The 24,796-nt window shown below is 40.3% G+C and overlaps 2 protein-coding genes and 8 non-coding genes across 10 annotated transcripts; 7 read left to right on the plus strand and 3 right to left on the minus strand.

The window, feature by feature from the left end:
• Positions 1–241: 241 nt before the first annotated feature.
• On the minus strand, positions 242–9,960 carry galk1 (galactokinase 1). Its single transcript, XM_088927610.1, has 8 exons — positions 9,602–9,960; positions 5,995–6,181; positions 4,076–4,195; positions 2,602–2,737; positions 2,265–2,446; positions 1,541–1,691; positions 1,251–1,413; positions 242–365 (listed from the first exon to the last, which is right to left on the minus strand). The coding sequence occupies exons 1-8, from the start codon at positions 9,764–9,766 to the stop codon at positions 294–296; spliced, it is 1,176 nt and encodes a 391-aa protein (XP_088783736.1). The 5' UTR covers positions 9,767–9,960; the 3' UTR covers positions 242–293.
• Positions 9,961–10,583: 623 nt separating this feature from the next.
• trnaa-agc (transfer RNA alanine (anticodon AGC)) lies at positions 10,584–10,656 on the plus strand. Its single transcript has one exon. It is a non-coding gene; the product is annotated as a tRNA-Ala (tRNA).
• Positions 10,657–12,705: 2,049 nt separating this feature from the next.
• On the plus strand, positions 12,706–12,792 carry trnay-gua (transfer RNA tyrosine (anticodon GUA)). The gene is given in 2 exon segments: positions 12,706–12,742; positions 12,757–12,792. It is a non-coding gene; the product is annotated as a tRNA-Tyr (tRNA).
• Positions 12,793–13,420: 628 nt separating this feature from the next.
• On the plus strand, positions 13,421–13,493 carry trnar-ucg (transfer RNA arginine (anticodon UCG)). Its single transcript has one exon. It is a non-coding gene; the product is annotated as a tRNA-Arg (tRNA).
• A 149-nt stretch (positions 13,494–13,642) lies between these two features.
• trnar-ucg (transfer RNA arginine (anticodon UCG)) lies at positions 13,643–13,715 on the plus strand. Its single transcript has one exon. It is a non-coding gene; the product is annotated as a tRNA-Arg (tRNA).
• A 315-nt stretch (positions 13,716–14,030) lies between these two features.
• trnag-gcc (transfer RNA glycine (anticodon GCC)) lies at positions 14,031–14,101 on the plus strand. The gene has a single exon. It is a non-coding gene; the product is annotated as a tRNA-Gly (tRNA).
• A 2,755-nt stretch (positions 14,102–16,856) lies between these two features.
• Positions 16,857–16,928, plus strand: trnaq-cug (transfer RNA glutamine (anticodon CUG)). The gene has a single exon. It is a non-coding gene; the product is annotated as a tRNA-Gln (tRNA).
• A 340-nt stretch (positions 16,929–17,268) lies between these two features.
• mrpl58 (mitochondrial ribosomal protein L58) lies at positions 17,269–22,312 on the plus strand. The gene is made up of 6 exons (XM_088928082.1): positions 17,269–17,474; positions 17,947–17,983; positions 18,458–18,517; positions 19,223–19,305; positions 20,531–20,700; positions 22,077–22,312. Exons 1-6 carry the CDS (start codon positions 17,289–17,291, stop codon positions 22,159–22,161), a joined length of 621 nt encoding a protein of 206 aa, XP_088784208.1. The 5' UTR covers positions 17,269–17,288; the 3' UTR covers positions 22,162–22,312.
• A 1,754-nt stretch (positions 22,313–24,066) lies between these two features.
• Positions 24,067–24,139, minus strand: trnar-ccu (transfer RNA arginine (anticodon CCU)). Its single transcript has one exon. It is a non-coding gene; the product is annotated as a tRNA-Arg (tRNA).
• A 341-nt stretch (positions 24,140–24,480) lies between these two features.
• Positions 24,481–24,553, minus strand: trnar-ucg (transfer RNA arginine (anticodon UCG)). Its single transcript has one exon. It is a non-coding gene; the product is annotated as a tRNA-Arg (tRNA).
• Positions 24,554–24,796: the final 243 nt, after the last annotated feature.

Here is a 24,796-nt window from a genome sequence, read left to right on the forward strand (position 1 = left end):
ATGAATTCCTCTGATGGATGTTTCAAGCCTGTTAGCTTTATTTGAGTACTGTACATCTATGGACCACCTGTATTTTAATCATATTTAATACATTGTCTGCCACTGAACTGGGAGTTTGTATCTGCGCTAATAAAAAAGAGATCTATGGTCCGTTTTCATGTTCACAATTACTAGAGAAAAATTAATATTGCGCCACAGGTAATGGCATTTCAGTGAAGGCAAAAAAGAAATGGTTCCATAATAAAACAAATGCTGATTTATTGCTTTGGCAGCCACAGCAGGGTGGGTTGCATTCACAAGCTCAGGACTCGTGCTCCCTCTGATGGGGTGGTAATGTCGAAGGTCGGTGTTCCAGTGTATCGCTCCTGTAGAAACAAACACAAGGCAAACTCAGTCCCTCTCTTCACCTGTTTGCAAACAGTTACATGTAAAGACACAGTACATAGTCCCTCCTTCAGTTTTCTATAATTTTATATTTATATTCAGATAAAACTCCATTTACTCTTACAGTTACTACAAATCCTCCGTATAATCCTCCTTACATTTTCTCTCGTATAATGGGTGTTATACGAGAGAAAATGCTGTTTGAAGTCCCAATTGTCTACCCTCACAGCAAATACAGCTATTTCTAAACACTACCACTAGTTTTCCTGGAGGACCAACATGCACAGAGTGTTAACACACAAACCTGTACAAGAAATTCTAATCAAAATTAGGTCATTGCTATGGTTTATCCATCCATTCATCTTCTAGCTGCTTTATCCAATTCAGGGCTGCCGGGGAGCCAGAGCAATGGGCACAAGGCAGGATACATCCCAGACAGGTAGCCAGTCTATCACAGGGCACACACAGACACAAAGTAGCACACACTCACACTAAGGCCAATTGTACCAGCAGCCAATTAACCTACCAGTTTGTCTCATGGACAGTGGGAGGAAACTGGATCACCTAGGGAAAACCCATGCAAACACGGAGAATATACAAACTCCACACAGATAGCACCCCAGGACTGGAACTGATCCCAAACCCAGAATTGCAAGGCAGCAATGCTCACCACTGCCCTACTACTACACTGCCCTCTTATTTGTTATGTGTACTTAATAAAAGACACTGCCTATTTCAGTAAGGGAGAGGAATACTCTCGAGGACCAGACAGGTTGTTTGTGAGTAAAATCTGCTCCTCTGTGAGTTCAGTTCCTATTCTGGTTCCTATCTGTGCTGGATCATGTGCCAGACAGCAGGGTGGGTACCTTTAGGTGCTGTATGACTCTGTCCACAGCCGAAGCCTCCAGCAGGGTGACGGTGCACCCCCCGAACCCTCCGCCCGTCATCCTGCTGCCGTACACCCCCTCCACCTCCATCGCCGCGGAAACCAGCTGGTCCAGCTCGGGGCAGCTGACCTCATACTGGTCCCTGGTGAGAACCGCAAAACACCGCGCAATCACTTCAGCTGTTTCTCCATTCGGGCTCAGTGCGAATCAGACTGTAACCCTTCCTCATTCTGGCTCCCCCCTGTTTTGACCTGTGCCACCCAGCTCACCTGAGAGAATTGTGACTCTCTACCATCAGCCTCCCAAACTCGCGGTACTCTCCCTTCCTCAGCGCGGCCGCCGCCTGGGCAGTGCGCTCGATCTCCTCGATCACGTGGCGTGCCCGCCGGTACGTCTCCCCATCCAGTCGTCCCTTGGCACCTGCAGGGTGCACCACCCAGGTCAGAGTTCACGGAGCAACCATACAGCGGAAGGAGCCCATTCTATTGCCAGGTCGGTCAAGGGTCACTGATTCCAGCTCTCCTGGCACTCAAACATCCCTATAACAGTGTGCATTTGTCATTGTGAAGAAATCTCAGCGGCGCTTATATGGTACCTTTGGAGTCCAAAAAAAGAATTCTTTCCACATTGTGGAAATCAAAATATTCATCAAAATAATTTTAACTTCTTAAATTTTGTCTTTGTGTTCTATGTTGTACCGCTTGCTGCTTAAATTGCCTTCCCAGAATGAATCAAGCATAGTATTTTGAACTAAATTGAATTTATGGCCAAAAAACATCTTGCTCGCAGTGCGTTATCATCATCTGTATTAGTCACAGTTACTGCATTTTCTTTAGCTGATTGGGAATTTCTCATATTTAACATATTATTTTTTTGTATTTAGCCAGTTATATGGTGCCTGCAACCCTGATCCACGATACTGTACCAGGGACAAGTCAAGGCAGTCTGATCAAAAGCACAGCCGGAGTGTGACGTCACTCTCCTCTCACTCACGCTCCAGGTCTGCCAGTGTGGCCTCCCGCAGACTGCTCTTTCCCAGGCCAGCGGCGGCCTCCTCGCACTGCCGCCTGCGGCTGGGGTACTCACTGCCCGTCAGAGAGTGGCGCACGTTGGAGTTGGCGATGAGGACAACCAGTTTGGGGTCTGTGAGGGGCACAAGAGTGGCCTCTAGGGACCTGGGGAAGAAATAACAGGGCGACTCAAATACTGAGCTCAGGACACACGCAAAAAAAAAACAAATAGTGTTACCAAGCCCTGCCCCCACCACACTCAGGTCTCTTTCATGGATCTTGAGCTAAGAAGCACACCCGGGCTGTCCCCTCTCACAGACCTGCAGTCGATTAGGAGCGCATGTCCTTCCCTGCCCAGTACCGAGATGAACTGGTCCATGATGCCACAGGGCATTCCAGCATGGGTGTGTTCTGCCTTCTGACAGGCCAGCGCCTTTGCAACGTCATCGCCATCATCTGGGGACAGAAGTCACAACATAGCAGACTTCCAGGATCTCTATTTTAAATCCTCACATTTCTAAATATATATATTTTAATGGCCTAATGGAGCTGAGCAGTTAGGTCCAGTTAAATACCAACTGGAAATGCTTAGCGACATTAACATCAAGAGAGGTACAAACCCATAAGCACTATATCATTAACCTTGTGCCCATTTCTTCTGAAAGAAGCAAAGCTGAGGCTTAAATGGTAAAAACCCTCAGTCCAAGAGCAGGCTGAGCAGCATGATCCAGATGTTAAGAATGGCTACCAAGCACCACACATGTGCGCATTTCAGTGTTGGATGATTTGGATCCTATATGTAAGGCATTTGGGGATAATTTAAATTGGATGAACAGTGTTATGTACGTGCAAGGAATTACTATGCACAACTAATTTCATAATAAATTGGGTGGTGATGTGAGTCAATCCTTACCCAGCTGAATTAAAGGAGAGCTTTCGGAATGGTGGATTATACAAACCCATATGGATAAAGTTGAAATTAGGACATTGAGGCAGCACCTTTCCTCCTCGAAAAAATGCCATAGGATCTTTAATCAAGCATCTCAGAGAGCACGGTGTTCGCCTGTCACCCTAGTGGTGCACTGGTTGGAAATTCTGGTCGAGGGGGAAGAGCACCACCTTCTGGTCCACCAACACTACTTGCAGGACCTGGTTTTCCGTGAAGGTCTTTCATCCCAATATTAACCAGACCCAGCCTTGCCTAGTTTCTGGGATCAGGTTATAAGACACTGCTACCCCTAACCAGCACATTGAAATATGTGCAGTTGAAAGTCTCATTGTAAGAATGAATCCCTCCACCACTCAGCATCAATACAAAGATAACCTGTACCCTTCTGTGCCCCTTTTGCATTTATGTATGGATAAACAGAAATTTAGAATGCATTATATATATAATAGAACAGATCCTTTCATTTGGTCATGCTTGACTGTCACATGAAGCATCTCTTATCCATGCACCCATCTTCTAGCTACATCTTCCAACAGAGCCTATCCTGGCAAGCAACAAGCACAAGGCAGAGTAGACCCTGGACAGGGTGCCAGTCCATCAAAAGAAGACACACAGACACACTCACACCAGGGTCGTTTTTCCCAAAACACAATTAACCTACCTGTGTGTTTTTGGACTGTGGGAGGAAAACGGAGCACACGGAGAAAACCTACACAAACAGGGGGAGAACATACAAACTCCACACACACAGCACCCCGGGTCTGTAATGAGCCCAGGCAGCGATGATAATCACAGTGCTTCCATGCCACCTAAACATGCCTCATCTGAGTTGCCAATACCCCTACCTGGGCAGAGCTGCTGGAGGAATGTATAAACAGCGACTTCCAAAGAGGCTGAGCTGGAAAGTCCACCCCCCAGTGGCACACTGCTGGCTATCACAGCTCTCAATCCACACAGGGGCCCAGCTGGAGAAAGAAAGAGATGTTGTAATGCCATCCTGACTCTGTTGTAATACAGTCAGGTGCCCTGCTTAATGTGAGAATGGCTCCCTCTTCTGGATCGCTGTGACGTTAACATTCAATAACATTCGGTGGTTATTTAACCTGACACTGTCTGTTTCTATTAGATTTTATAGGCTATGTGTTTATAACCAATCCTGTCTGCAAATATTTGTTAATTATGAACAGAAAGAGCTATACAGGTCAAGAGATGCTTTGCAAAACAATAATAAATTGTTGTCTGCTTTCGCAGAAATTTGTCTCGCATCTAAGCAGCTATGTTTCACACAGACTTACAAACTGTACATATAAACATTACATTAAAAATAAATATAAATGATATTAACCCATACACAGTCATTACACTCCACTCCTACAAGAATCCATACAGGGTACCAGAATCTGTAAGCTTACTCTTCCTACAATCACCCTCAGCCCTTATAATTGCACATACAGTACGCCTTCATTTTTGCACCTAACCACGAACTGCAGTGTAAGGTTAAAGGGTGGAACAAAATGGTCAAATCAGCAGAACGGCAATATGAAGATAAGTACTCAAGTGGAATTATTCAGTGTTTGTGGCCAGGAATGTAAAACCATCTGTGTATTATTGCCACACTACTCTTACTCAGTTTAGAAAAAAATCTAAATGAGAGATAAAATTTACTAACAACTTGCTCTATGTTTGACTATGATTTCCCTCCAGGCAGTGAAATACTGTAAATGACATCTTAAAACTTAAGCAGCAGGGAGTGAATCAGCAATATCTCTTTTGTAAAGCCTGTTACTTTGAAGAATTGGGTCAGACTTTTGGAAAGCAGTGAGCTTTCACATGTAGAAAAACGAGCCAGATCTCAACCTAAAATTAAAAGGAATGGGGGAAATGAACTAGCTCTTTGGCAGTGTTGGTGTTGGAGAAAGAATACAGTGCATCTGACAGTCATACAACTAGGAATTGTTGTTTTGGCAAAGTGATTCATAATAAATATGGATTTAAAATGTTGACTTTTCTGGCTGTTGTGACTAAAGGGGATCGTCTGTGCGCAGTGTGGAAAGGAAGCAAACAACAAATGTTAATACGTCCTCTGTCATGCTGCACAAATCTATTTAATACCACAGTGAACAAATATGTCACAGTGTCAAGTTTGTCTGCCAGTGGAAAACAGTGTAGTTTGTCTGCAGTTGTTCACTTGCTCATCGCAGACTGCAGAACCACTGGGGTCTGTGTTACTTCTCCATCTGCTTTATGGGTGAACCAGAATATCAAGCAGCTTTATCATAAGATCTCCGAACATGCATATTTTATGTTTCTCAATCTACACAAAAAGATTCATTTTCATTGGGCGATCCAGTCAGTCCCATAAGAGTCTTCTATATGTCATTTCTGTATTGTAGAGGTACACCTCTCATGCTGGGGATTCCCAGGTTTGTGCTTAATTCAACCCCAAAACAAAAGGGCTCCTATTCCCTGCTACCAACTGCAGCTCTTCCAAAGAAAGTCTTTTGTGTGTTTGGATTCTTGGTGACTTCCTTATCCGTTCAGCTAGCCAGTCATTCATGTCTGAGTGAATTTATGCGTGCCTCAGAGTATCTGTCCACATCTACTGAACTATACTATCATTCACGACTCAGATGTGCGTGTGAGTCTATGTGCACGCAGAAATCACTGTATCCATGCTGTATTTGAGAAAATGTCCACACAAGGGTAGTTACTCCCGAGAACCTGTGAGCCCCCTACATCTTCTCATCAAATGATAGCCTTTTACCTCTGTAGTGTTGGAAGACTCCCTTGACATAGTTGGCCCATTTGGGCTGTCCAGGGGTCAGGGCATTAGAACTAGATAACTCAAAGTCCACTCGCTGCGGGTCATCGGCCCCCTCAGCTACCGTCACTATGGAAACGCTGCGGTCAGAGGTCTGACTACCCACCATCACGGTTACCAGGGGCAAAGCCTGCAGAAACACACACAAAACACCATAGTGCTGAGAATCACATTATTGCACATTATTGCTTTCAGATATATCAACAGCTCCTAACCCAGCCTCTTCTGATTCTCACAAGTCATATTTTATTTCTGTATCCGTTGTTCCATGATTATAGTGTCCATATATTACTACAGCAGTTCAGGTGGGTAGCTGCGTCAGCATGCGTAATCTGTAAAGGAACAAGTAATAGGTTTATTCCATGCTGAAAAGAGGTGACAGCTTCTTCAGGTGACAGCTGAAACATTGTGTTTTCTCTCTTCTCTTTCCAGCATATATTACTATAAGCATTTAAAATTGAGACTGGGAGGCATTTACAGTACCTAGCCGATTGTGGGAGAATGGAACAAACCATATTGTCAAAGCAGATACTCTGGCTTCTTTCAAGAAACAACTGGATGAGAAACTAGGAAAAATTAGCTACTAACTACCAAATGGGGTTAGATGGACGAATAGCGGCCTATTCGTCGGTAACCATTCTTATGTTACCACAATAATTTTATTAGACCCAGAGATAATACACGGCATACAAGACGCTATCACTGCACTGGCCCTTATAGCCCAATCCAGAATTATTTAAACCTCATCTAAGAGTAAAGTCAGATCATTCTTTCGGTTTCAGGAAGTTAAGTTTCTCAGCAACTATCAAATTATTCTGTTCTTCAGTATTTAAAGCCCAGCCAAAATAAAGCCGCCTGTTTTCATCATTTTAATGAAGACTCTGGCAAATTCTTCTGCTCGCTAATATTCACATTTTTAGGTATTCGTTTAAAGATCGATATAATTTAACATAAAAAACAAAATTTAAAGCACGAGATGCTAATATAATGATACATAATATATAATATAATATAATAATACATTTCTAATCATTTTTAAAGTACAAAGCAGAAGGTGTTTCCCCTACCTTAAATATACGATTAAAATTGTTCAAATACCATGTATTCATTACAGAAAGCAGCGGAGACAGTTAAATTGCAAATAAAATGTATTTATTTCGAAGAGTACTGGACATTGTGAATCAAAAAAAAGACGTTAAAAATAAGCCGATGTAGTTATTTTGAAAATAAGTAAAGCATTTTAAAAATAGATTCTCACTAACAGTAAACAAGCCGATCCACCTGGCGCTGCTAGCTTGAACAGCTCTCAGACCTGTGATTGGCTAAACCCCCGAACAGCTCGGGCCGCGATTGGGTGAAGAGTGAGAATCGATACTCTGATTGGGTAAAGCGCCACAGCGGAAGTTCTGAGAAAATGTAGATACACAGGTGATGGATGTTCTTCTTAGTCCAAATACTGTAGCCCCGGTTAACCGTGTGTGCTGTATGAGCACGCTGGATATTCACTAACACATCCATTGGTTTCAAATTACTAATCAATCTAAGAGAAGTCGCACTGAGGTCAAAACTGAAAAGCAGAAAAAGAATGTCATGGTATCGCGATATGACATACCCCGGTAAAAACTGCCTTGCCCCATGAAAGGCCCTATATCGCGATATACCAAAACCTGTCACACCCATGTCGCGACATGAAACCCGTATATCGCGATATGACATACCCCGACGAAATGCCCCCTCCACCCATGTCGCGACATGGAGCCCGCATATCGCGATATGACAAACGCACCCGCGGCAATGTCGCGACATGAAGTCCGCATATCGCGATATGACATACCCCGGCAAAAATGCCCCGCCCCATGTCGCGACATGAAGGGCCCTATATCGCGATATACCGAAAACACGTCACACCCATGTCGCGACATGAAACCCGTATATCGTGATATGACATACCCCGACGAAATGCCCCGCCCCCATGTCGCGACATGGAGCCCGCATATCGCAATATGGCATACCTCCGACAAAATGCCCCGCTCCCATGTCAAGACATGGAGTCCATATGTTGCGATAGGACATACCCTGAATGGATATGCTGACCCCATGTCCTGACACAAAGTCCATATATCGCGACACGTTCTATCTGGGTATATTATATTCTAATATGAGACCTTTGTTGCGGCAGCGGTGCCAGGGTGGCATGGAAGCAACGCACCAGTCGTGATATACACTGCCGCGATATACATGCGATATACATGGGGTCCCTATCATGACATGCTGCGGAGGTCTTGTCGCGATGGTATCCCACAGTTACGTGTTTTGCAACAGCGTGTCACGGTAGGGAAAGAAAAGGAAAACGTGCCTTAGAAAATAAAAACCATACATCTTATAATCACGGTGATTTTACATACAATACAACCACAGTTTTATGTCATAGATGGTTAACTTGTTAACTTGTTGGCATGCGTCATGTCTTAGTATCATTCACATCTAAGGAGACTCATATGTTTATGGATATTGATTGTCTTTAAAATGTTAAGGGTACGATCCAGATCTCGACAGACGGGGTCACTGGGGTCAAAGTCACCGTGCATGGTCACGTGATCACCGGAAAACCCCCCCAAAAAAATTCTGAAGATCTTTGATCCTTCATGATGCTTTTAAACTTGTATGGAACCCACGAAATTTGTATTCTATTTTCGATGCCAAGACACCTAATTTGGAAATTCGTGACTTCCCACAAGACTTAACACTGAATTGGTGTAGTCGCACTACAGTCCTAATTCATCGTACCTTTAATTGCAAGAATGGTCTGCTAATAAAAACCGTCAAATGCATACTTTGGATGTATTTTAGCTCTGTAAACGTCGTTCACTTAAAACTTTTTTAAGCATTTAGTCTATCTGAATAGTTATCTGTAAAATACACACTCGCATCTATCCGTCAATATTATCTTAATGTTATTCATGCATTCCAAACCTTGTCATTTGTTTACACGATAAATTTTCACAAGCAACAAGCAAACGCGTGCACATTGTATTCGGGAAGCCAGGCTGTACTCCTTAAAGCCCAAGATGCCTGTAGCATCTCATGTGTCTTATTTGTTTCGGGACTGGTCTGGTCATCTACAGGCGGCTTTTTGAAAAACGTAGATATATGCATTTCTTTTGCCATGTTGGCTAATAAACCAAAAACATAGCGCTAGATAGCTCTAAGAGAGTCTGACGACAGCGATAGCAAATTAGACTACGGCTACGCATGCACCGCCCCACAATATTTACATAATTTTCTTATTGGTCACAACAGATACAGCGAGCCAATAGCAAATCACATAAGATGAAAAAAATCAAACACGTAACATTAAAAAGCAAATCATGTAACGCAAACAAGGGGAAAAAACTTAAATTACTTTGGACTGATTGGGTAGGCCTAGGATCAATCCCACCCAGGCTCACTCCTGGCTACGCTCCTGATTTACTTTACCTTGCAGTTACATTTCATATCTGTAGTGGTCACAGCGCCCAGGTTCACTACCGTAGAGCAATGTGTCTCTTACCATCGGCAGCACAAATCCCTGGTTGTAATCCGTGTGCTCGCCAATGAGATTGACCCTCCCGGGTGCGCACACTGCCACAGTCGGCTCCTGACCCCCAAACGTCTCTCGGTATACCCGACGAGCTTCGTCCAGGACAGTGGACACTCCTGAAACTTCACCGGCCATCGCTGACTCTACTGCTACCGACCACCGACTCCGTGTGTGGGCTCCGTGTCAATCTCTGCCGTGCCGCCGCAGAGCTGGTGTCTTCAGACTTTAAACTGGGCGTTTTACATTAATCTTTGAAAGGAGATGTTTCGCTTTATTATTTATAAAACGTGCTCAAGTCTCTAACGACAGCACCTGACTCTTTTGCTTGGTTCCTGATTTCCAACTTTTCACGCCCACCTCCAGTGAGCCGCAGATTTCATTGGCCGCGGAGGGGAGAGTCACTGTTTAGCAAGGACCTCGCTTTGAGAGGCCCGCTTCAAAAAGCTAGAGTCGGCTCAGCGGTACTGTGTACATACTGATAGGGAGAAAAAACAGGCCAATGCTTTATGTCAAACATTTGCCTTCACATACGTGGATATAATTGTCACGCACAAAAAAATTCTCGTTGGGTAACTCGCATGTTATCGTTGTAACGTTATGCTACAAATTGACTCCACTTACAGGAGGAACTCTGTAGTGTCCAAGTCTCTTAATACAACGTGTAAACCAGCCCAGTTTTGAGTTTCACCTCGGTGTTTTCTCTCAGTATAAAAGCCGTGAACGGGGGCTACTACCATTTCACTTAAGTTAAAGTAACTATATGCACTTAACTCTTCTGGCGTTTTGCTCAATTATTTCAGAACATCGCACGGAAGTTACCGCACACATTTAAATCGAGTTCTGTGATAAGAATTAGTATATTAGCATTAGTATCATTAACTGAAATTAATATTTGGTATCGCTACTTTTGAAAGACCTGAATGACTAAAAGCGATCAATAGTTTTTATCGTCGGGGAATTAGCTCAAATGGTAGAGCGCTCGCTTAGCATGCGAGAGGTAGCGGGATCGATGCCCGCATTCTCCAAAAAAACTTTTATTTGTCACTATTCTTATGACCAATTCTTTACTGGACCATTTCCTTTGGTTTCCCTGGTAGAGTTTTTCGGTAATGTTCTAAGGATATACTGTATTTAACTGGTGAACGTCCAAGGCAAAGCTGTTGCTTTTTATTGTTACTTCAGCTGGTTAATACACATTTATCTTTACAAATGCGTCCATATGAAATGTAAAAAATACAATTATCGAAACGCACAACAACCTAGTTTTGCATTGTGTACACTACTATTGCAATTCCAGCTTCCTTTACGCCAGTTCCCTTGAAGACTTGAGAGTCTGTTCAATCTTGGTAGCCTTGGCCAATCAATGCCCGCATTTCTACCAGGAATTATCCAATTACAGGGTCGGTTCTCATTCTTAGTAAGTTTCGCCCAATCAAATGTCTGCCTCCTACCAAAAGGCAGGCAGTGATTGGGCGAAAACTACCATGAATTAGACCGGGCATAGTAATTGGACAATAATAAGAATAAAACATTTTGACGAGAAACGGTATAATACTGAACACTTTAATCAAATATACTGTCAATTATTAAAATGTAAAACCCTAAACACCTTAGGAAATGTAATGTTTCGGGGAGAGATGAACGTAAATAAAGGTTTATTTTTATTTGGTAACAGATGTTTCCACATCTTGGGATGTGGGATGTTAACCCTCCACCAATCAGCCATAAGACAAATCAGCAGTCCCTGAATTCAGTGAAACAGCAGACTTGTTAAAAAATACCACCTACCGATTTAGATTGATCTCGAACAACACCTGAGAAGCTGAGTCAATAATGCTGCTAAACAGTTATTTTGCAAATAAGAGACCTGACGTATTTTCAAGTGGACAAAAAAAGGGAACATACTACATTCGCAATTCCTGGCATTTCAAGGTTGAAAAACCACGTAATTGATTAACTGGCTCACGATTGGCTAAACTCCCGGCCTAAAACGTAGTAGCAGGGAGGGCTGCGATTGGGCGACAATTAAGCGCTCCAGGCAGTAGAACGTTCGTTCTGTACTGCTGAGCTCCGCGCCTCCTCCCTCTCTCGGTGCCGCGCCCCTCTCTGACGGAGCGCAGTGGGCGGTACGCTGTTTTCAGAGCCTCTGATTGGGAAAAAAAGACCTGCTGATCAGTTTCACACACCAGGAAGAGAAAAGAATGGGATTTTTTCTCTTCGAAACGTGTGTTGTCTTTATGAAATTCGTGTATTTTAAACATTTAATTAAGAAGTAAAAACCTTACAGCGTACACAAAGATTCTGAGCTGATCACGAGGAAGAAAAATCACCCATTTTTCGCGCATAAAAAGTGGTTTTTAACTCTCGAAACCCGTTTTTATAGGTTTTAAAGTCGTGCGATGTCTAAGTTAAGCAGGAACACATCATTATATCTCATTTTTTATTTCTTTTTAAAAAAAATAAAAATCGTTTGCCCAGCCTAATTATAATGAATGAGACCAGACACGGTAATTGGACCACTTGCTCGTCGTAGCAGAGTGGCGCAGCGGAAGCGTGCTGGGCCCATAACCCAGAGGTCGATGGATCGAAACCATCCTCTGCTAAAATAACGTTTTTGTTGTAGTTTTAAATATGGTGAATTTCAATGAAAACAATCACAGGCTTTATCTCTCTTGGATCTGACAAACAGTTCGTTTTAATTTGTTCAAGGGCTGTTTGATGTTTGCATCAAACGTACCGGACACTGCACTAGACTGTTGTCCATTCAAATGTTTCTTGTGGTGTGGTCGTATTTATTAGTGCTGTGGAAAAACGTCATTACTTTTCTCTGCACAAAGTTTTATGTTATTTCAAAACCTAATGCAAGAAACTTTTAAATTAAAAAATGGCCATATTTTACCTGATCACATGAAAAACCAAAAAAGGGCGACGTTTTCCACTCACCTGTGTTTCAAGTCCGATTACTGTACTTAAATAAACACCATGCTCCACTAGAGAAACACGTTACACAATTGTGTGTTGGGGCTGGATGTGGTTGTTTTTGTGGCAGCTGTGTAGGGGTGCGATTCAGCCTGCCTTCGATAGCTCAGTTGGTAGAGCGGAGGACTGTAGCGGTTATATCAGGCATCCTTAGGTCGCTGGTTCGAATCCGGCTCGAAGGAGGGAATTCTTTTAATAAACGGAAGAATAATCTCTCGAATCTTCCCACTTAAGTTTATACCTTACGTTTAAGCTTTTGGAGCTTGATTTCGTACTGTATATAATCGAATATTTTGAAAGTCATACAAATTCCTGTCATATATATTGCAAAACTACTCATGCATACATATGTATGTTACATTATGACCTAAATTATCTTTTATTATTAATGATAATGTTGGACACAGTTTAAAAGCGTGCGATTCTTACTATAAATTGAGCATTAAGTTTTGTTCGCTTCTCACAAATAATTTTCAAAACTTGATATCAAGCATATGCTACGGGGAACATTATCTTCTTACTAGCTAGAAATCTTTGTTATCACACGTATATCTAGGGGATTGTTTCTGTCCACCTCCTTTAATTGAGGATGTTTTTGAATAAACTGAGCACTTTCAGACGTCAAGACATGCTAGTCTAAACACGACCGATGAAGAATGACACAAATAGATCAAAGAGACATGCTAACATTCTAAACCACAAATACATCTTATTAATTTCTTTACTCTCCGCCATCATTACGTTATGAATTGAACGCAGTTTCCGGAGGCTGAACGCTCATGAGTGCTTACACGCACGTGACGTTTACATGACCGCGTGGCCTAATGGATAAGGCGTCTGACTTCGGATCAGAAGATTGAGGGTTCGAGTCCCTTCGTGGTCGTTTTTAGCTGCTGATAGCGAATATACAGCATTAGTCTTTTTAAAAAAATTGACTTTAAATCGTGCATTTAATCGCAAAGTGGGGAAAAATACATTCATGCCTTTCTCAGTATACTGTATACTCAGTATACACAACCCTCACTAGTGTGTGACCGCGTGGCCTAATGGATAAGGCGTCTGACTTCGGATCAGAAGATTGAGGGTTCGAGTCCCTTCGTGGTTGGTTTTATCTCTGAATATAGATATCAAAGTTATGGTTGTGGCCAAAACAATTATTTTTAAAGTTCTGTTTTCAAATACTCCGTTTTAGTCCATCCTGCAAGCCCATGCCATGAAGCTTAGCTCCTTGGCTCATTGTGTCTTCCTATGTTGGATACATACTGCAGTGGTATCCAAACATGGCTGGTTTAGGCTGTTTTAGTCCATGCCGCTAAGTTAACTCTAAATGACATTGAACAGTGCATTCCTTGATGATTTAGTATGTGGTATGGCTTGGGTTACAGATTTGATGACATTATTTAGAAAACACTTCATACAGGCATTGGTGGTTCAGTGGTAGAATTCTCGCCTGCCACGCGGGAGGCCCGGGTTCGATTCCCGGCCAATGCAGGTCTCTTTTACTCGTCCTTGGTACATTCAGACGAGCAAAGTTCATTGTGCCGAGGTTGCATACATACAAAAGCGGTGTCCAAAGTTGTCTGGTTTAGACAGTTTCAGTCCATGCCACTAACCTTACTTTAGATCACTTTAAACTGTGCATTCATTGCTAAATTACAGGAAGGCTTGGGTAGCAGATCTGGCTGAGTTATTTGGGAGCAAATTTTCAGTGTGACCCAGGTTCAATGTTCAGCCAGTGCAGGTCTCTTTTATACTTCCTTGGTAGAGTCAGACATGCAAAGTTCATTGAGCCTTCCTATGTTGCAGACGTACAGAAGTGGTGTGTGAACAGGGCTGGTTTAGCAAGTTTCAGTCCAGGCTGTTAAGCTTACTTTAGATGACTTTGAACAGTGCATTCATTGCTTATTTACAGGAAGGTTTGGATTACAGATGTGGTCAAGTTATTTGGCAAAGGTCTTGTGCATGCTTTGGTTTTTCAGTGGTAGAATTCCCGAGGCCCGGGTTAATGCTCTCTCTCTAGAAAGTCCCATAATTCACAAACTTGAAGAGGCTCCTAAAGTTAACGTAGATTTTCAACTGAACCAGTTGGGTTAATTCTAAAGGAAGAATGGCAAGTTCCAAAGTTAAAATTAACCAAGCTATTTTGTATTCTGTCCCTTCAAAAAGAAGTTTGAGTGAGAACGCGAAAGGCGTAGCATCAGGCGATCACGACTACCTAAAAAATATCACAGGAATGACCACGGATAATGAGATAGAAAGGCAAAAGATAATTAATACGCCAACTAAAGTTTGTCAGCGAAAAAATCAAAGGTAGCAGGAATGACAGGCACTACTAATTTGGCAATTTTGGAAGCAATACAAAATCTTACAAAAAGTTTCAATTCTGAGGATGATAAGCTCCTAAATTTACAAGATCAAATGAAACAAAACACAGCGATGGTGGTTTCACTGTCCAAATCTCTTGAATTCATTTCTGCAGAACTGGAAGATCGTGAATTGAAAATCTCGGATCTAGAGAAATGACTTAATCTACTCCCAAATGAAAACAGGTTTTAAAAAAATGTGCTCGGAACAGGAGAGATACAAATGCAGATAGGGTCTTCGGCTAAAAGGACTGAATGAGGAAAACCCAGAAAATGACAAGTCCTTGGTCAATTCGGTATGTGTGTCTGCAAAGAGCTGGGCATACGGTTTTATGAGGACTTAATTAAAGCAGACAGAGAAGCCAGAGCTGAACTCTGGCCACAGGTGGAGCAGACGAGGAGGAAAGGTGAGAGGGCCTACTTCCGCGGCGGCCCTGTGGCTTATATCAATGTTTCAGTAAAAGAATAATGTCAAACACTCTGTTTATTATCGGAAATTAATATAACTGTGGATGTTAAAAAAAGAGTCAGGGACACTTTATTCTACTACCTTGCTATATTAAGTGAAAAGTGTCTTTGTTCTTTATTGTTCAACATTTCTTTGTTCTTCGTTCTAATGGAAACTCAGTTATCGTCAATGCTAAATGCTATCTTTAGTGTTAATGCTATTAAATGTAAAGCCATGTTGCTGTTCTGCAAAGAACAAAAAGCAAATATTAGATTCAGTCAATGCAATCAATGGAGTGACCACGTTGTTTTCAGCCATGTAGGTCAACAGGGGTTGTGATTTTATGTAATAATTGTTTTAGCTTTGGATGATTGCTTTCTTATCATGGCCAGTTTATATGGTTAAAATAATTTAAAACAGAACAGAAATTTGAAGGAAGAAATCCTAGCAATAATAAGCCAATTAAGAATCACATTTCCAACTGAGAAACTAATTAGGAGAAGACTTTAATATGTGTCCTGATGAATGCCTTGAGGTCCACCCAAACATAACTCTCCCCACAAAACAATAGTAAATGATTTTGCTGCCAACTTAGGAGTTGGCCATATTTGGAGGAAAATGCACCCATGTAGTAAAATATACACTTGTTTTAAACTAAATGCTACGCTTCAATCAAGACTTGATTATTGGCTTGTCTCTGATCCCGTGTTTCAATTTGTATCTTGAACAGAAATTTCTGCAGCCCCACTCACGGACCATGCAGCAATTTCTCTAACTCTAAAAGCAAATAATGGAAACCACTCCAAGAAATATTGGAAATTTAATAACGACTTGCTAAATAATGATACATTTTCTAAGCATATAAAATCACTAATTGACAATGTTTATAATAAAAACGGATCTAGGTACACCTACTGGAAAATGGGAATATTTAAATTTTTAAATGAGAGAATTCTCAATAAAATATACCAAACAATTATACCAAACAAAAATAAGACCTTCTAATTAAGGACATTAATACATACTGTACTAAACCTTGCTTAAATGAATTTATAAAGTCAAATCTAAGTAAATGTCTCAATGAATTGAATGATATATTAGAAAAGCAAGAGGGGTCTATATGAGATCAAGAGCGAAATGGAAATGGAAAAACACACACTATTTCTTCAAATTAGAACGCGACAGAATAATAACAAAGAATTGATCATATAATTGGTCTCAAAGAATTGATCATAGATGGAGAAAGTGCAGCTGACCATAGACAAATTTCTGTGGAAGTATATACATTATTTACAGAATTATACAAATCGGAGTTCTCAGAAAAATTACATTTTTATCCTCGGAATTTGTTACGATGTAGGTTAGTCGCGTCGTAGTTTACGTAAAAAGCATTGTCTCATTGCATATCAAAGGGAAAGAGGGCGCGTCATCTTGTGGTTCCATGGTGTAATGGTTAGCACTCTGGACTCTGAATCCAGCGATCCGAGTTCAAATCTCGGTGGAACCTGTGTGCTTTTTATTTTTTACAACATCCTTGTTTCATCTACAGATTGGTGGACATGTGTTTAGATACTATTTTAAAGTTATAAGAGCCATGTTTTATGTAAAAGAAACAACTCCATTCAGGTTTCGATATTAACTTTAAATCCATACTTTTAGCAATTATAAAGACTTGTTAACATAAATTACACGCTTGATGTAACTTGACTTTCCTAACTAAAACGTGCATTTACATGATCACTCGCACAAACTTCTGAGATTTCGATTTCTCAAGGGTCACGGGTTAATAAACCCAAGACATAGTGCCGGAAATTGAAAACAATTGCTGTAAAAGTGACGAGAAGTGTCGCACAGAGACCCGTTCAAGATGGCAGCTCCCCTACTGAGGTGCTTGTGTGCGCGCCCTGTTCGGTTCACTCTGGGATCGGTTCGAATTCATACTGGTTTCCTCCATAGAAACCTTGGGACTGAGTTTAAGAGCGCATACAGTTTGGATAAGATATATCCCAGTTCTTGCTTCGACTATGGACGCTCAGCAGCAGATTATTCTCGGGTACGTCATATTACATTTAAAGTAAGGCAATTCATCGTCATCTAATAAAGTCATAGGGACACTCATGTAATCGGTATGTTTAACATAATTAACTTTGCTTTTTGATGCTTTGTGGCGTTATTGAACATGAGTAACACTAAGCAAATCATTGCACTGAATGACAGTGTTCCGAGGTTTTAGAAAACCTGGGGGTGACTTGCTGTATTGTCTGCTGGAGCACGCTTAACAGCCCTGTGGTGTATTCTGATATAGTTGTATGGTTTAGTGAATGGTTACCACTATTAGCATATATAGTTTTAGCAGGCTCAGAAAATCCATTTATTTTGAGGTAAACATAGGTATTCTAAATCATTTATTAAAATTTTATTTTCACCTCAGAGTTATAGGTTACCACCTTATATAAAATTTGTCCTACACATCTTTAGAAATGTCACTATATGTTTAATTCATTTTTTACCTTTTTATTTTTAAGGATTGCAGCCTACAGAATTCTACTGACATTCCTCTTGGTATGTGTTGTGTGTCTATTATCACAGCTGCTAGTTTTAACATATCACGAATTTTAAAAATAGCTGCACTCTTAAAACATTTTGTTTCTAATAGCAGACTCTGTATTCACATTATATAAAATATCAGTTGTTCTTTTTCTCATAACACAAAAGCTAAGATGTTTTTATTGCAAAATAAATTTCATCATGATGAAGATTGTAACATACCAAATTCTGTTTGTACTAAATATTTATGTGCATGTTGAAAACATTGTCTTTTTGGATATGACTTTTGTATTATAAATTAAATGTTTTTAATGGAAATTCTTGGCTCTGAGGGTTTGAGAGGTTAATCTTTTTATTGATCCCTTTTGATTCACTTGCTATGTACAGCTTTTGAGTAAAACAAAGTCACTGTAAAGTAATGCCCTCTGGTCAACCCAGACGGGATGCATCTGGGCCTTTTTACATAGACAGATTTTGCTTCTCATACAGATCGGCTCACTGTGACGTACAGTCGAAGCAGTGGACCAGGCGGGCAGCATGTGAACAAAGGTAATTAAAAAGCTCTCGATTCATGCAGTGGGATGTGGGCCAGAAAAGAGTTTTTATCACATATCCAATAAAGTGTGGTTTCAATAACTTTAGAACTAAAGAATAAGGTAGACTCTTCACAAGGAGCTTAAACCAGCAGCTTATTCACCTTGCAGCTCACATCTGGTACCACACTGAAGCTAAGCAAGTGTGAGTCAAGCCAGTACCTGGATGGGAGACCTCCTGGGGAAGTTAAGATTGCTGCTGAAGGAGGTGTTAGTGGGTGCCACAGTATAGTGATGGGGACATTATACTGTAAAAAGGCGCCATCATTTGGATGAGACATAAAACTGAGGTCCTGACTCTCTCTTGTCAATAAAAATTCCAGGGTTTTCTTAAAAAGAAGAGGGGTGTTAACCCAAAATTCCCCTTTTAATAACCTGGCCTCTTAATAATCCCCCTCTATAAATTGGCTTTATCACTGATAGTGACTTTGGCAGTGGAGTGTCCAGAAAAGGGCTATATACCTGTATGTGTAAGGATTATTATTATTATAACCAAGGTAAAACACACATAATGTGCTTTTGAAATTAATGAAGATAGAGTTACCACTGAGGATGTGTATAACATTTAAATTCAACTGCACACGCCATAAAAAAAGTTAATAAACAATTCTTTTGTCACAAGAACAGCAACCCTAAAAAAAATAATTCTGATTTTATTTAGTTAACACAAAAGCAGAAATTCGCTTCCATGTCCAAACAGCCGACTGGATACCAGAGGATGTACGACAGAAGATCATTCTACAGGTAAGTAGCAGTATGCGGTGCACATGAAGTCATTTTTATGAGTTACAGTGCCTGCATGTCTGTGGAATCTGGATCATGTTTCTTCTCTTTTGAAATTTTGAAACATGTTTTCATCGACATTGTACTGTAGCACCTTCATCTGTATTTTGTGAATCCAAAATATAATTGCTACATTATATCTTTATTTTCAAGGAGTCTGCACATTTCAGAATCTTTTTGAAATCTTTGCTAGAAGCCTCTGAGTCTCTTGATGTGTGCCATTCAAGAAAGTTGAAATTTCCAAGAGTCATATTCTCGAAATTATATTCACTGAATTCTTAATGATCAATCTTGATCTTCAAGAGAATGGTATTGGAGAGTTTGTTTTTGCAGGTATGTGACATTTAAAGGGGAACTACAGTCCTAAATTCTCAGACCAATTATTGCATCTCTGTAACAAAATAAATTAAATGACATTCTAGAGACAAAAAACTAATTTTGAATTAAGGACAAAATTGTGACCTTTGTGAAAGTACTGTAAGTTGCCACGTTGTCACAAACCCCAGTCTCACCAGGGGCGAGAGCAGGAGTTCCCATGAATTGTGACGTGATGCGGCCCTTCCTGCTCACTAGTCGCCATAATGACTAATGTCATGCGATGTACAAACGCATAAGTACAGGTTGTACAGCCAACATTTCACTGCAGAAATGTTCCAACACGATCTGTGTGCAGAGTTAACAAGTAAGTAGTTTTTGTCTGCAAAACCGTCTCAAAATCAAAAGCAATATTTCTATTGGATTAAAAGAGATGTATTCACAAGCTTGTTTATAATGTTTACGATGTCATAGGGCCGCACATGTCGGCAGAAGTTTTGTTGCCTCATTCTGAATCACAGCTGTGCATAGCTGGAAATGTCATATATTTTGTGATGTAAACTGATGTTTATACAAGTTACTGTGTATATTTTACTTTTATTGTGGTTTGAAATGCACTCATCAATGCTGATTATTTCTAACCGCGAAATATAAAAATAGTATTGCAGTTCCCCTTTAAATTTCCCTTCGGAAAACTTATATACACAAATGATTTGGCTTTCTGTTAAATGCCGTTATCTGGCAACTACAGCAACCCTGACATGAGATTTCAGATTAACACAATAATCGAGTTTCATAAATTCAACAAAAAGTGTAAAAGGAAATGTTATGAAAGTGGATTTGTGGATGACTTATTTTTGATGTGTTGAAGAATAAAAATCGAATCAACAAATCTGGGGAGCTCATTGTGACTTCAGAAGCCAGTCGGTATCAGATGCGAAACCTGGCGGATTGTCTGCAAAAGATTGGCGACATTATAGCGGAGGCCAGCCTCAAGCCCAAGGAGCCATCAGAGGAAGACAAGGCTCTTCGAAAAACCAGGTACCCCCCACAAGACACTGGTGTTAATTCTTGTGAGAAATTAATTTGAACAGTGCCAACACCGGCTTTTGCCTAGCAGAGTAGTGCAGCAGAACTGTTCTGGATCCATGTCCCAGAGGTCCTCTGCTAGAACTGACTTTTACCAAATTAGCTAAATGGGCCAAATTCTCATTTGTAACCTTTATTATGTTCTTAATTGCTGATTGTTTTATTTTCTACATTTACAAAATATCACCTTGTAAATTAATGGCAGTTCAAGAATTTTTAACTGGGGAAAACAAAGCTACAGGTTTTTCCATTTGAATCTTCAGCACTTCAACTGGAAATGTACGCTGTTTTTCCACTGCATATTAAATACTAATCTTTGACTGTTTTTGCAATATGACAGTTCTGCAAAACATCCCATTAGAAAATTAAGCTCTTATTGTGTGCTAGAAATAAGTTTCAAAGGGGATCAAAAAATGTTTATTAAAAGTTTGATCTTAACTGGGACTGAGTTGTGTGACTGAAATGGCACTGAATTTGTTACCTCTCTGGAGAAAGCCAGAAACCTTGAAAACCTGTGCTACATTGCACAGAGGACAAATATCAGATCTACTCCGAATTCAGCATTTGTGGTCAGTAAACAACTTCAAACTTTTGCTTTCCAAAGTTCATATTATAACCTTTGCTTTACAGATTTCTTTTTTCTTAATCAGCTTTATCTCTGATAAAGAACTGTTCTGCATCAGGTCAGAGCTTAGAAGTAGACGGATTAAATATTTCCTCGGAGCAGACATTGAAATATGTATCAGTGACCATTCTTGAATCCTTTTTTAATTGATCAAGTGAGAAATTGAGAAGTGTTTTCACTGGTACTTGCTGGACCTGTTACTTCCAACGCCACACTATTAACACTAAAAACTGTTTAGATGTTACAGGGTCTTTTGTCTCCAATGCTAAATTGAAAGACAGAAACAGGACTGGTAATATATAACGAGAAAGCGGAGTGAACCAGTTACCTCTCGGGGGAGAGTAGTGAAAAGCTGCTCTTTGAGACTGCTGTTTCCTAGAGGTGCTCCAGTTTCCTCCCACAGTCCATATACATACTAGAAGGTTAACTTGTTTGTGGAAAAGTTGCTCTGTTTTGAGTCTAAGCATATCTATGTGTGTGCCTGCACTACGATGGACTGGAGTCCATCCAGGGTGTATCCTGCCTTCCGTCCATTGCTTGCCGGGACAGGCTCTGGCTCTCCCATGACCATGAATTGGAAGGAGAGGTTAAATGGTGGATGAATGTTTGTGTTTGCTTGCTTATGAAAAAAACAACAACTTTGCAACCTCCCCAAAACTGCCATTTTGTGCCATTCTTTTAATTTCATGGTTACTTTGCACAGGTTAGAGAAGATGCACCAGGAACGGCTGAAGCAGAAGAAGATGCACTCAGATCTGAAACAAAGCAGGCGTGTGGGTTTGGACTGAAAACCCTGTCCTGAAATGAAGACAGGACCCGACTTGTCCTGTTCTGCATGTGTTTGGCATATTTGGGTGCAAGAGTTTTCACCCCACATTATATTGTACTTGCAACAGATTTGTAAAAAAATATCTGCCAAAATAACAATGTAATAAAATCTACTCTGTGTTTGGTATATCACATTATTTCTACATTGACCCCATGTGCAGTTCATTGTGCAGAAGAAGATGGCACTGCATCATTGCACCTGGTTCAGTGCACACAAGTGTAATGCTGTTGTAATAACTGCCCAGTTGTCATCGTTTCAGTTAAAGGTAAGTTAAGACATAAGTTAAAGACAATTTAGTTATAGAGCCTTTAAGAGGACACATTAGATAGCAATAGTCGATCCCAGTTTTCAGTGTCAAAAAAGAACCGTCATTTGAATGGGCAACATACTGTAGATCCTAAGAAACAACATAGTATTAATTGGATTAGCCTTGTGAACAGATGTTCAGATGCTTGTGCAACACCAGGCAAATGGATTCGAGCTTGTATTGGGCCCTATTCATTGGGAAAAGACTTTTAAGTTTTAAGCTTTTAAGTTAATTTTTGAAGTCTTTTACTGAAGATAAAAAGTGATTTTTGATTGTTATTATAACAACGGCACCTGTAAATGAATGGGAGGTGGTTAGAAAGCCTGGTCTTGGAACAGACAGCTGTGAAGAAACATTTCTGTTCTGTTCCAAGACCAAGTTTTCGATTGATCCTATTTCCGATTTAGTTTTGTCTCCTTAATGTCCTTTATAAATGCAATAATTTATTGTATTGTGATTATGATAGAACAGAATATTTCTGTAGATTGCTGAACTAGTTAAAAATCAAGCCCTCATTTATTATATAACCAGATGAACGCTGGCCATAAACCAAAACGATTCGGAAGCAACGCTTTAAAACGGGATTGCATTCATTATTATAATAACCGAACAGTGGAAATCGACCCATGAGTAGAACTTGAACTTTATTGCCATGTGTAACCGGTACATGTACTGGTACAATGGAATTCTTACAGAAAGTCTCGATTGTTAAAAAAAAAGTGTAAAAACACAGAGTGCAGACAGTGCATCAAGACAATATACAAACAAACAGTAGACAATGTACAAGTAAAGACGTAAACAGTTGGACTGTAAACAATGCAGACGTGTAAGAACAATGACTGGAGATGTGCAATAAATACAATTATAATGATGTAGATGGTGTAGGTGTGGTCCGAGGGGCATGGCTAAATGTGTTCGCATATCGCAGTGCTTGTAGATGGACGCTATTGAAGAATCTGGTATTAAGTGTCCGTATGCTCTTGTATCTCTTGCCTGAGGGCAGTGGCCTGAAACGGAGATTAATTCGTTCAATGCGCTTTCTAGTTTCATATTCACTTTCAGAAATCTTGCATTACGTATTTCCGGTCGCATTCACGGATCTTCTATCCACACACTTCATTTAATTATACCATTGCTGAAATTGTGAATAATTTAAACTGTCAGGTAAAGAGAAAAAGGTTATCTATACCGAAAAAGAAACACTTGCGCTTCGATGGCATACCGATGGTTAACTCGTACACGTTACAACGTACCTAACTAAAGTTCTTTATTTTATATTGTTTTGGGAGACGTTTATATTCCTTTTCAGTTTTGCTGCTGCGATTCTCAAACTCCACGAGCCGATTCCTATCCACAGTTTTTCTTCTGCGGTAAAAAACAGTAGCAGATTATTTCGTTTGAAACGGTTTTGGATCATTGATATCCAAACATTTTTGCCTCGAGCGAGATGTTTTTTTTTATAAATGTTTTAAAGTTATATTATTTATATTCTTTGCAAGCATGAAGTCTTGATCTATATAAAAATATAATTTCGTTCAAAATTGCGAAAAAATGTTTCACCCCAGATGGGACTCGAACCCACAATCCCTGGCTTAGGAGGCCAGTGCCTTATCCATTAGGCCACTGGGGCTCATACATGAAATAATGTCCATTTTATTCGTTTTAAATTTCAAAATGTTTAATTCTTATAAATATTTTGATATCTTTTTTTTATATTAATGTGTTTTTCTTATACAAATAGAGCAATATAAGCTTTCCTTAAAACCACTCTAACGTATCCAGGAAAACAATGGTAAAACTATCATCAGCCCAGGTGACGAGGATTGTCCCGGTTTGTCTTTAGCTTTATACAAAGAGTTCGACATTACGTATAAAAAAAAACTTTGGAGTAACAAAGCTAAGTAGGGAAACGATTATTTCTAGTTTATCTTTATGTTTAATGAATTAAGATATTTTTTGAGGGAAAAAAAACGACCACGAAGGGACTCGAACCCTCAATCTTCTGATCCGAAGTCAGACGCCTTATCCATTAGGCCACGCGGTCACACGGTAGAAGGCTCTTTTTCTTGATAGTTAAACCTGCTCAATCCAACAGTCCCGTTTATTTTCCCGGACACGAAGCGGGAAAAAACTTCAATATTTAAAAATATTTATGTGTAGGAGAAAAAGCTCAAAATAAAAGGATTCGCTTTGTAGGGAAGGATTCATAACAAAACAGCTAGCAGAGGATGGTTTCGATCCATCGACCTCTGGGTTATGGGCCCAGCACGCTTCCGCTGCGCCACTC

This window comes from Atractosteus spatula, chromosome 11 (genome assembly GCF_055471065.1).
Source record: "Atractosteus spatula isolate fAtrSpa1 chromosome 11, fAtrSpa1.hap1, whole genome shotgun sequence".
Lineage (NCBI taxonomy): Eukaryota > Metazoa > Chordata > Actinopteri > Semionotiformes > Lepisosteidae > Atractosteus > Atractosteus spatula.

Coding starts and splice junctions, on each gene's coding strand:
- galk1 (XM_088927610.1), bottom strand. CDS start 9,766: ATGGCCGGTGAAGTTTCAGGAGTGTCCACTGTCCTGGACGAAGCTCGT. Junction 6,182..9,601: donor AGGGATTTGTGCTGCCGATG/GTAAGAGACACA, acceptor GTGTTTCTGCAG/GCTTTGCCCCTGGTAACCGT. Junction 2,447..2,601: donor GCGCTCCTAATCGACTGCAG/GTCTGTGAGAGG, acceptor TTTCTTCCCCAG/GTCCCTAGAGGCCACTCTTG.
- mrpl58 (XM_088928082.1), top strand. CDS start 17,289: ATGGCAGCTCCCCTACTGAGGTGCTTGTGTGCGCGCCCTGTTCGGTTC. Junction 17,984..18,457: donor TTCTACTGACATTCCTCTTG/GTATGTGTTGTG, acceptor CTTCTCATACAG/ATCGGCTCACTGTGACGTAC. Junction 20,701..22,076: donor AAGGCTCTTCGAAAAACCAG/GTACCCCCCACA, acceptor TACTTTGCACAG/GTTAGAGAAGATGCACCAGG.